The sequence below is a fragment of the Mesoplodon densirostris genome, chromosome 3 (assembly GCF_025265405.1).
Source record: "Mesoplodon densirostris isolate mMesDen1 chromosome 3, mMesDen1 primary haplotype, whole genome shotgun sequence".
In the NCBI taxonomy this organism is placed as follows: domain Eukaryota; kingdom Metazoa; phylum Chordata; class Mammalia; order Artiodactyla; family Ziphiidae; genus Mesoplodon; species Mesoplodon densirostris.
The window spans coordinates 143,492,003-143,504,170 of NC_082663.1; the positions used below are offsets into that span (position 1 = coordinate 143,492,003).

Here is a 12,168-nt window from a genome sequence, read left to right on the forward strand (position 1 = left end):
AGGGCAAAGGATTTGAAACGGTTGGGCAAAGGCCCTGAGGTCTGCGCAAGCTCAGTGCCTTTGAGGAGTGGCCAGGCCTGGTGGGGCGAGCAGGGCTTGGGGGAAGCAGTGGGTGAAGGATGAAGGGTTGGGACTTCGTCCCAACTGACTGGGAAGGAGCTCCTCTTCGGGACACATGTCACAGTGTTCACAAAAGGGACAGTGGGAATCTGCTCACATCGCTCAGCCCTTCTGTGCAGGGCTCTGTCCCTGGCCACACACTAGAGCACACACCTTTACACCTACGTTCTGGAGAACTGGGTTTCAATCTGGGCTCTTACCGATGGGAATGATCGTTAAACTGCCACTCACTCTCAAAACCCATCTTTGTCTAATAGCAAGACGACAAAATCTAAAGCATGAGACTATTATAAGGGTTTCAGGGATAAACATTTGGAACACATTAAGAGTTTAATAAACAGTGGCTAACAGTATCTTGTGGCAAAGCTGCAAGTTAGGTGAGATGCATCTTCCTGCAGCATCAGATTTGAAGATTTGAGGATTATCTACTGGGAAAAATCTCACTTTTTTTTTTTTTTTGCGGTACGCAGGCCTCTCACTGCTGTGGCCTCTCCCGTTGTGGAGCACAGGCTCAGCGGCCACGGCTCACGGGCCCAGCTGCTCCGCGGCACGCGGGGTCCTCCCGGACCGGGGCACAAACCCGTGTCCCCTGCATTGGCAGGCGGACTCTCAACCACTGCGCCACCAGGGAAGCCCCTCAGACTTACTTTTAAGCATGCATACACAAACACACTGGCACCAAACCAAAACAAAGGCAACACAGAAGATGCAAGATGATTTTTATGGTGCACAGGTCTGTATAACATTTGAAAACATGCAAATTGAAACCATGTCTTGTTAAAGTGACACATGTAAGTAGCAACAGTTTAAAAGCACATGAGAATGATAAATACCAAATTCAGGAGGCGGCAACCTTAGTGGGCTGGGGGCAAAAGAAACTAGGACAAGCTCATAGCGTCTTCAAACCATTAGTCGCACAGATCTAAAAAGTGAAAGATCCAAAGCAAATATGATCTATGTTCAGATTCGAATGAACTAGGGGTGGATTCTTGGGTGTTTACTGTATTATGCTTCATATTATACATGCTTCACCCTCACCAGCCTTTACTTTTTACATGGCTTCTACCCCTCCCTCCGTTTATCTGTTCATCCTGTCTCTCATGCCTCCCCAGGTCCCTCCCCATCCCCACCCCATGTCAGCTCCTGAAGGCAGGGACCTGAGCCAGCTTTGCCCACTGCTGGGCCTTCAGCTCATGAACACTGCTGGCACTTGAGAGATGCACGTTTCAAACTATTACATTTAGAACAGATAGGCAACAAGGTCCTAATGTATAGCACAGGAAGCTATATTGAATATCCTGTGATAAACCATACTGGAAAAGAATATTAAAAAAGAATGTATGTGTATAACTGGGTCCCTTCGCTGTACAGCAGAGATTGGCAAAGCAATGCAAATCAACCATACCTCAATTAAAAAAACCTAAAAAAAAAAAGGTGTACATTTATTGAATGAAGGAATATTTTTCTGTATTCCTGGATTATTTAATTTGAAATAAATAAACAAAAGATTTGAGTGAGGAGCCCTTGGAAGATTGGTGCCCCCGGGCCCTGGGACCAGCAAAACCCATGGCCTCAGCTGACTGCCAACTGCCCTGGGTATGAAAGTGGCCTCATGGTTACATAAAAAATTGTCTATGTTTCTAAAAGCGTGCTGCCCCTGAAGATCTGGGCTGAGTGACGTGGTGACTGGGATTGGCTTTAAAATATTCCCATAGAAACAGGTGTGAGATGCTGCTCACTGTTCAGTGGAGTGGTGGGTCCATGGAGCTTTATCCTACTCATTCATCTCTATTCTGGGCTCATTTGAAATCCTTGAGAGTTTTTTTAAGAGTAGTTTTTTAGGGGGAGGAGAAAGGGATGAATGTGTGGAGCACAGAGGACTTTCAGAGCAGTGAAAATACTCTCTATGATACCATAATAATGAATGAATACACGTCATCATACGTTTGTCCAAACGTACATACAACACAGGCAATCAACTGTAATGTAAACTATGGACTTTGGGTCATTATGATATTGTCAAGGCAGGGGGTTTATAGGAAATCCCTTTACCTTCCACTCAATTTTGCTATGAACCTAAAACTGCTCTTAAAAAAACAAAAAGGGCAGCTTTAAAGGCTTAGCTTGCTATACGCCCCACCCCACCAACGCTGGCTCCCAGGTGGTGGGAATGCTGGCTCCTGGGGCCCCAATGCCCGCCTTGGCCTCTCCTTCCCAAATGCCCCTTCCACAGGGGTAGGGGGTTCTGTTCCCTTCACCTAGAAGAGACCTGGCACCAGGAGGTAAATCAGTAAATGCCTGATGGAGCCAGTCTTCCCTGGTGGGATCTGGCTCAGGCTGGCCAGGGGTTCCTGAGGATCCAAGACCTCCAACCCACCACGCCTCACACCCGGGGCTCCAGCACCCCTCCGCCCCTAAGGAAAGGCACCAGATGAGGGCAAGTGCCCACTTTATTAGCCAGCAGCTGGTCTGCAGGGCTCCCCAAGGCCCACCCTCACAGGTGGACAACAGAATGAACCTGCTACCCGCTCCCCTGTCCCTGGGACCCTGGGGCCAGTGGGGAAGAGGAGATACCAGGGGCAGGGGGACTGGCCTCACAGAGGCCTCGTAAGTACAAGGGGGTCACTGGCAGGGATGCAAAGGGCAGCAGGGTCTTGGGGAAGGCGGCCTATCCAGGGCGGTTCGTGTCATGCGGCCTCCTGTGTCGACGGGGGCCCCCGTTCGGCGTCTAGGTGGCACAGGGGACTGTCATACACCATCTGCAGGTTCACCTTGTGGCCCACCAGCTCCCGGATATTGTTGATGCCGTATTTGATCATTGTCGGGCTTGGCGGGGGGACATGACATGGTTTAACACGAGGTCAGGTCACATGCTGTCTTCTGATCAGAACCTCTCTTATCACCTTCCTTGAGTAAAAGCCCAAGTCCTCCCTGGGGCTCAAAAGGCCCTGCTCAATCTGTCCTGTCACCTCCCCACCCTCATCTCCTCCCACTCTCCACCTTCACTCACTCATTCCCTCCAACCACAGCAGGCCCGCTCCAGCCTCAGGGCCTTTGCACTGGCTCTTCCCTCTGCCTGGAACGCCATTCCCCAGATATCCTCACAGCTTACCAATTCACCCACCTTCAGTCTTTGCTCAGATGCCACCTCCTCCGAGAGGCCTTCCCTGACATCTCCTTAGCCCTCCCTGCTGTGTTTTCTCTATAACACTGCTTTTGGACATACTTTAAGCTTTACTTGTTGACTTATTTATCTCACTAATTATCATCCTCTGTGTTCCACTAGCACCCCTGGCTTCATGGAAGTAGAGATGTGTATGTCATAATCACAGCACAGGACTCAGTACACAGCAGATACTGTAGATGGGGCTGAAAGTCTGCAGGCCCCCACGCCTGGCAAGCCACCTGAGTAAGGCAGCCAATACCCTAAGTGGTTTGGGTACTCACCGCTCAAGGGAGAGGCCCCAGGCAATGACGGACACATTCTCAGGGAGCCCCATGGGCAGCAGCATCTCGGGGCGGAAGATCCCGGAGTTTCCAACCTCCACCCACTTCTTCAGGCCTGTGAAGGCAGGAGAACGACGGGGCGGCTTGTGTGGGTGATACTGGGCCTGGCAGTTAGCTTGGGAGGTGGGGTGTGGGCTTGGCAGTGACGGGGACCTGGGCTGAGCCATGGGCAGCCTGAGACCTCCCTCCCTGTCCCAGTACTGGGTTCCACCCTGACCTTGGTGGTAGCTGAACACTTCCATGCTGGGCTCGGTGTAAGGGTTGTAGGTCGGCTTGAAACGCAGCTGGGTGATACCTGGGTGGGGAGGCAGCCAAACAGAGTGGGGGTTGGGGGGGGCAAAGGGGGAGGAGAGGGGCAAAGGGGGAGGGTCAGGCTGACGACCAAGGCATTCTCCTGCTTGCCCACCCCAGCCCGCCTGCTCACCCAGCTTGGTGAAGAACTCCCGCAGGACGCCCATGAGGTGGCCTAGCGTGAGGCCGTGGTCAGCCACGACGCCCTCGATCTGGTGGAACTCAGCCAGGTGCGTGGCATCTAGGGTCTCATTCCGGAACACACGATCAATGGAGAAGTATTTGGCCGCTGTGAAGGGCTTCTGGAGATGAGAGGCAGGCCAAGCCCGGGCATGGGTGAGAAGGTCAGGATGATAGCCCTGCCCCCTCCAACGCTGCCCAAGCCCCGCCACACCTTCTGGGCCAGGCGGTAGAGGGCGCGGGCGCTGGCCGACGTGGTGTGGGTGCGCAGTAGGTTTTTCCGAGCCTCGTCCAGTTTCCAGTTGTACTTGTACCTTCAGAGGGACATACAGGAAGTCCATGATGCAGCTCTCGGCCCCCAACCTCTTTCCCCCCGACACCCCTGGGTGTCCTGCCCAGGACCCAAAGTCCTGGGTTCTGTCTTACCCCTGTGAGCCATAGCCGCCTTGAGAGTGGGTCCGCTTGACGCGATGGACGTAGTCCATTGGGAGCTGCTGGGCCTGGGCTGGATCTGGGCAGGACAGAGCAACATCTGGTCAGTCAAGGAGCATTTCTCAAATAGCCACCACACTGAAAACAGATAGTGACACAGGCAGCTCCCTCCCCCGCCCTCCACAGCTGCCAGAGGGTACCTGGGAACACCTGAGTCAGTCACAACTCTCTGCCCAGAACCTTCCGTGGTCCTATTTCCTCTTTTTTTTTTGGCCATGCTGCACAGCTTGCAGGACTTAGTTCCCCAACCAGGGATTGAACCTGCGCCCTAGGCAGTGAAAGCACAGAGTCCTAACCACTGGACTGCCGGGGAATTCTCTCCTCCCACTCTTAACTGATCACTTCCTCCAGCCACAGGGCTGCCCTGCTGATCTGTGAGCACACCAGGCATGTGCCAACCTCAGGGCCTTTGCACTGGCCATTCCCTTTGCCTGGAACTTTCCTTCCCCAGGCATAGCTCCCTCCCTAACCTCTTTCCATCTTTGCTTAAGCAGCCTTCATTTTATTTTATTATTTTAAAAAATATTTTATTTATCTTATTTGGTTGCATTGGGTCTTGGTTGCAGCAGGCATGCTCCTTAGTTGCAGCAGGTGTGCTCCTTAGTTGTGGCTTGCCAGCTCCTTAGTTGCAGCATGCGAACTCTTAGTTGCGGCATGCACGTGGGATCTAGTTCCCTCACCAGGGACCGAACCCGGGCCCGCTGCATTGGGAGCACAGAGACTTTTTTTTTAAATTAATTTATTTTTGGCTGAGTTGCGTCTTCATTGCTCTGCGTGGGCTTTCTCTAGCTGCGGCGAGCGGGGGCTACTCTTCGTTGTGGTGTGTGGGCTTCTCACTGCGGTGGCTTCTCTTGTTGCGGAGCATGGGCTCTAGGTGCACGGGCTTCAGTAGTTGTGGCATGCAGGCTCAGTAGTTGTGGCTTGCAGGCTCTAGAGTGCAGGCTCAGTAGTTGTGGCGCATGGGCTTAGTTGCTCAGCGGCATGTGGGATCTTCCCGGACCAGGCATTGAACCTGTGTCCCCTGCATTGGCAGGCGGCTTCTTAACCACTGCGCCACCAGGGAAGCCTGCAGCCTTTATTTTAAATTGACAGCGTGCTCCCCCATCAACATAACGTCAATTCCCCCATCGCATTTACTGCCATCTTGCATCGCCGTGTTTACAGCTTACTCAGAATTAAATGCATATCTCACCCAACCAGGATATGTGGGTCTCATCAGAGCAAGGATTTCTGTCTCATTCATGGCTGGGACTCAGGTGTTTCACGGAGACTTTGGCACACAGGAGCTCAGTCATAGGTGCAGACTCTATGCTGCACGAATGTGCAAGTTCTTATGACTCCCTTCCAGAGACACAATTTTAGTGCACCTGAAAAGCCTGACATCAAATCCCAGCTCCACCGCCTATAAGCTGTGACCCTGGGCAAGTGATGTCCCCTCTCTGAGACCTAATTTCCTCATTTGCAAAACAGGGCTAACAGTCTACTTCCTATAGTTGGTGGAGAGATTAGGACAGTGACAGCTCAGTAACTTTTATTTTATTTTTTTCTTTTTCTTTTTTTTGGCCACACTACATGCCATGTGGAACTTCCCTGACAAGGGGTCAAACCTGCGCCCCCCTGCAGCGGAAGCAGAGAGTCCTAACCACTGGACCACCAGGGAAGTCCCACAGCTCAGCAAGTTTTGGATGCTGAAATGATGACAATGGCGCTGTTGCTCCTGGCCAGGTAACAGGCACCCAACAGCCTCACCTGCCCTGCTGGTGGGGGAAACAACAACCATTTTGTAAAGTCATTCAATTTCAGAGACTACTAAGGACTGTGGAAGAAAGAAAGAACTGGGGAGCAATGTTGAAGACTAGCAGTGAGGAACTTTTAGAACCTGGGGGGACAAGGGCATGTCAGGGTGGCCTCTCTGAGGTGACATGTGAGCAGAGGCTTCATGCCAGAGCCTGCCATGAAGACCTGGGAGAAGACAGTTCTCGGCAGAAGCCACAGCATGGGCAAAGGCCCTGAGGTGGGCAGGAGGGGAGATGGAAGAAGATCACAGAAGTTGATGATAGTGGCTCACACAGGTTTGTAGGCCACACTGAGGAGAATGGAGTTTATCCTGTAAAACGGTACGCCACCCCAAAAGGCTCTGCCCAGGCCTGGCACCTCTGATGGCATGGCGGGGCCCACCCACCTCGCAGGAAGAAGGTGTCATGCTGGTCCCGTGCTGGGTGCTGCTGGGGCTGGAAGAGTGCGTCAAAGTTCCAGAAGGAGCTCTCAATGTAATTGTCGGTCGGCATCTCGGTGAACCTGGTGGGAGACACAGCCTGACTGCCCTGCCTGTGCCAAGCAGGTGGGCTAGCCCCACCCCCGGCCCCATGCTTACCCCATCTCCAGGAAGATCTGCCGGAACTGGGTGCGGACCTTGAGCAGGGGGTGCAGGTGGCCGCTGTCAGGGAGGACGCCGTGGGCTGAGAAATTGTAGGGCTTGAAGGGCCGGTCCCGCCAGGAGCCACTATGGGGGGATGCAGGGTACATGGGTCTGGTGGGGGCTGCCTACCACACCCCCATCGGCCCCCAACTCTGGGGCTACCCCCTACCTGGAGATCATCTCTGGGCTCAGCTCTGTTTCCTGCTTGGAGATGCTGGTGCTAAAGGCACTGCCTTTGCTCACCCAGTAGGTCTTCAGGGTCCTGAGGCCAGAGGACAACGCTGTTACCTCCTCCAAGTGGTTTCCCTTGACCTCCCATCTGATGCTGACCCCAAAGTCACCCACCAAGTCACTCTGCTGTATTTTCTTCCTGACACTTACCATCTCCGGAATCCTCTTAGCTGGCCCCGACCTACATCCCTATGTTCATGCAGTTACTCATTCAATAAACATTTACTGAGAACCTACTGTGTACCAGGGCCTGTTCAAGGCACTAAGCATATAGCTGGGAGTGATAATAATAGATCAGGTTTAGAGAGTTTATTCCACACTAGGCTCTGTTCCATAAAATCACCCCATAATCCTGTGTGAAAAGGAGCCATTTTACACATGCATAAACAGAAGCTTGGAAAGATCAGGTGACTTGGTCAAGGTCACACAGCTAGCATATGGCAGAGCTGGGACTTGAATCAGGCAGCCCCGCTCCAGTCTTTTTTTTTTTTTTTTTGGCCACACCATGCAGCACATGGGATATTAGTTCCCCAACCAGGGATCAAACCCACGCCTCCTGTGGTGGAAGCTCAGCGTCCTAACCACTGGACCACCAGGGAATTCCCAGTTTGCGTTCTTATAACTGCTAGGCCACTGCTACGTCTGCTCAAAGGAGTCGTCAGCTCTGTGAGGGCAGAGCCCCCAGCCTGTCCAGGTCCCAGCAGTCATAAACTTTCAGACAGTGTTTAGGACTGTAAAGGAAGTAAACAGGGCACAAGGGATGGAGGCCAGGAGTGAGGAACTTTTATGGAATTTGAAGGGAAGAAAGGGTGTCAGGGTGGCCTCTCTAAGGGGACACACGAGCAGAGGTTTGATGTCAGAACTTGCTTTGAAGAAGAGCAGGAAGATCTTTCTCAGCAGAAGGCACAGCATAGGCAAAGGCCCTGACATGGCATGAGCCTGGCGTGTGTGCTCGACAAGCACAGTGTGAAGGGAGGCTGGGAGGAGACTGATAGCACCCTGGCCCAGTGTGGGCAGAATGGCTCCCCTTCTGCTCCAGGGCCATGCAGGTGACACAGGTGTGAGCCTGGGGGGCGGCACCCACTCACACTTCAGTCAGCAGCTTCCTCTTCCTGAGCTCGCTCCTCTCCTTCTCTCCCAGCTTCTCGGCCCGTCCACCCTGGACCAGCTGGAGCCGCCGCTGCACCTCATCCTCCACGCTATCCACCTGTCACAGTGATGGGCATGAGGGGCTGTGAGGGCAGGGGGCCCACCTGTCCGACTACTTGTCCAACCACCGCCCGGCAGGGACTCACCACTCTGAACACCCGGGGCCCGTCAGCAGCACTCTTGTCCACTCGGATCCACTTGTTGGACATGGCCTTGCTGAAGCCCACCTTGCCACTGGGCAGTCGCTGTGGGAGCGAGGCTGCAGTGAGGGGGACACAAGGGTCGCCCTCATCCCAACACCTCCCTAGGCCCTGCCCACTCAGACCCCTACCATGAGCTCGCTCTGGGGCAGGCCCTCTGGGGGGACGCTGCGAAACACCCGGGCCTCATGGCTGCCCTCCCGGGCAATCTCCTCGCCCTCAGCAGTAAGCTCCCAGCGCTTGGTGGAGCGCAGCTCAGCCTCGATTATCTGTAGGAAAACAGGGGGACACAGGCGGGGACAGGGTTCAGATGCAGGCACCCCCTTGCCGCAGCACTGGGGACAAGGGTCAAAGAACAGCCTGTGATGCCAGCTTTGCCTCTCAGCTGTACCACTTCCCAGCGGAGTGATCTCGGCTTGTTGAGCCTCAGTAGATCTTTTGTGACACAGGGAAAAATGACAAAAATGATTCACACCTCCCAGGGTGAGGTAAAGTACTGAGGGTATTACCTGCCTGGCAAAGAACAAACCCTATCACTTCTGAACCTGGGAAAGATTTTTTTAAAGTCTCAGGTGAAATGATTTATTTCCACACTTACATGCATCTCAGTGTAGCCAGATGTCAGAGAAGAACCCAGGCTGCCCACATTACACACAGGAACCCTAGGGGCCCCTTTCATTCTAATTCCTAGCTCTGCTCCTCTCTTGCTGTGTGACCTTGGGAAAGTTGCTTAACGTCCCTGAGCAAATTTTCTTATCCATGAGAGAAGTGTGTGGTGGGCTCTACCTCAGAGAGTTGTTTTGAGTAACTAAATGAATACACAAAAAGGATGCAGAGCGCTTAGTATGCAGCAAATGCTGCATAAATATAACTACTACTACATTAATATCATCGTCATCATCCTTACAATGAACCACATTAAACTGCCACTACTTAACCCTCAGTAGCCTACACAAATGTCACTTTCACATCAATCAAGGTACTGTCATCCCATACACCATAGCTTCAATCCCCTTCTGCACTGACGACCTCAGGCTTCAAATCCAGGTTTGCCTGTTCCTTCTAGTGACACTGATCAAGATTCTGACCAGTGCTTAGAAGTTGTCACGTCTGCAATATGGGGATAATAACAGTGCCATCAACTGAAGGTCACATCAAAGATTGGATGAGGAATAAATCTGAGGCCCGAGCAGGGCACATCATGTAAGTTTGATGTTTTCAGCTATTTTTTTTTTTTTTTTTTTTTGCTGTACGCGGGCCTCTCACTGTTGTGGCCTCTCCCGTTGCGGAGCACAGGCTCCGGACGCGCAGGCTCAGCGGCCATGGCTCACGGGCCCAGCCGCTCCGCGGCATGTGGGATCTTCCCGGACTGGGGCACGAACCCGTGTTCCCTGCATCGGCAGAGGGACTCTCAACCACTGCGCCACCAGGGAAGCCCCAGCTATGTTTTTTGAGTCCTAGCCTCATGGATCCAGCCTGCTGGGTGACCCACGGGTCTGTCAGCATCCTCCCCCTCTGGCTCCAACACCCTTCCCTTGTCCAAGTCAGAAGGCTGGGCTTCATCCGAGCTACATCTACATTTCCATGAACCTTATTCCATTCCTTCACCTGAATCCCTTCTCCATTCCAGCTGCCTCCCTACAGCCAGGGACCATACCCTGTAGTTTGGGGGTATGCCAGCCTCTGCCATTGTCCCCTTGCCTCCAGTCCTGCCCGCACCAATCCTTCCCAAGAGTGATGTAGGCAGTACGCACATCTCATTGGCTCTAGCTCCTGCCATGGCCCCCCAGTACCCCTGTGAGATAAAGACCTACAAGGCCTCGCAAAATCTGGCTCTGCTGGGTCTCTCTCACCACTTGTGTCACCCCCCCTACCCCACTGATCCTTAAAGTGCCATGGCTTTTCTACTCAATGCAGAAACCCGACTCAGCTGTCATCTCCTTTGGGATGCTCTCCCTGATCCTCAGAGCTGGGTCTGCTATCACCTCTGAGCTCCCCGTGCTTCCTCATCACTCCGGTCACTTGAGTATATCCATTATACTGCAGCCTGCGTGAAGGCGGCGACTGCGTCTTTCTGGTCCACCATTCTCCTCTCCACCCCCTCAACACTGATCATGCCTCAATGGACGTTTACTGCATGAGGAACATCCGTACGCCGGGGCCCTCACTCGTTCCTGACTCCCCGCCTGCGCACCCTGGGCGGGACACATACAATTACTCCTAACCAGGCCTGAGATAATCTGGCCTGGAGGCAGAGCCCTCCTGGCAAGGGAACCCTAGGTGCAAAAGCGAGGAGGCCCGGCATCACTGGCCCAGCTCACCTCACCCAGCGCCTGCAGGCTCTTCACGGCGCCCACCACGGTCTGGTGCTCTACGCCCAGCTCGGCCGCCAGTTCAGCGCTATCCAGGCCGCCATCGGCCGCCTCCAGCCGCTGCAGCAGCACCTCCGCCACCGGACCATCTGCCATGACTGCTCCCAGAGCTCTCAGCGTGTGCCTGCCGGCGGTCAGAACAACCGGAACCGGAACCGGCGCCGGGGGGCGTGACCGTCATCTTGAGTGTGTCAGACTATGCTGCAGGGCTCGGGGTGCCGCCATCTTGAGCGTGTCACTTGGCTACACTGGTGGTTTCTGGTTGACCAGAGAGGTCAAATTAATGCCATCAAAGACAGACTCACAGCATTGCTTTAAGCTTCACCCAGCCCCACCAGCAGGGGCTGTGTGACCTTGGACTTCCCCCTCTCTGGGCCTCAGACCAGTCCTCCCCTGGGGATTCTTTCTTACCCCACAGGAGGGCTGTGGGTGGTGGACTCCAGACATAGTCATCCTGCTGATGTCAACTACTTTTATTTTTTTATTATTATTTTTAAAAAATATGTATTTATTTATTTGGTTGCACTGGGTCTTAAGTTACAGCTCTCCAGCTCCTTGGTTGCAGCACATGGGCTCCTTAGTTGTGGCTCCAGGGCTCCTTAGTTGCGGCATGCATGTGGGATCTAGTTCCCTGGCCAGGGATCGAACCCAGGCCCCCTGCATTGGGAGCACGGAGTCCTAACCACTGCACCACCAGGGAAGTCCCTGATGTCAACTACTTTTAAATTTTCAAAGGGAGCTGGGTAGGGACCAACCCTATTTATAGAGGGGAGAAGGACTCAATACTAGTATATTATTGAATAATATATTCAAGGTTGCAGCTAACCTGTATGGACATTCTCCCCTGTGCCCAGCCCAGTGCTAAGTGCTTCAGGTGTACTTCATTTTCCCCGAAACTGTATGATGTAGATACTGATATAAAATACATTTCACATATGTGAAAACTGAGGCTTGGAGGGTGGTATGCCTTGCCCAAGGTTCTGCAAGGAGCTGGTGGAGAGTGTCAGAAATTATAAACACTCCAGAGCCTGCCCCCTCCTCCCCATACCCCTGCTCTGAGAAGACCAGTGTCAGGGAAATAATTTGTAGTATAGATCAGTGCTGTCCTATAGAAATATAATTCAAGATACTGGGAATTCCCTGGTGGTCCAGTGGTTAGGACTCCACTATTCCACTGCAGGGGGCACGGGTTTGATCCCTGGTCAGC

General features: G+C 53.2%; 1 protein-coding gene across 1 annotated transcript; it reads right to left on the bottom strand.

Moving 5' to 3' along the window:
* Nucleotides 1-822: 822 nt before the first annotated feature.
* Nucleotides 823-11,080, bottom strand: FARSA (phenylalanyl-tRNA synthetase subunit alpha). The gene is made up of 13 exons (XM_060094014.1): nt 10,911-11,080; nt 8,721-8,858; nt 8,536-8,634; nt 8,329-8,447; nt 7,179-7,271; nt 6,965-7,093; nt 6,773-6,888; nt 4,525-4,609; nt 4,313-4,412; nt 4,052-4,220; nt 3,845-3,922; nt 3,568-3,682; nt 823-2,946 (listed from the first exon to the last, which is right to left on the bottom strand). Exons 1-13 carry the CDS (start codon nt 11,055-11,057, stop codon nt 2,808-2,810), a joined length of 1,527 nt encoding a protein of 508 aa, XP_059949997.1. The 5' UTR covers nt 11,058-11,080; the 3' UTR covers nt 823-2,807.
* Between the last annotated feature and the right edge of the window lie 1,088 nt (nt 11,081-12,168).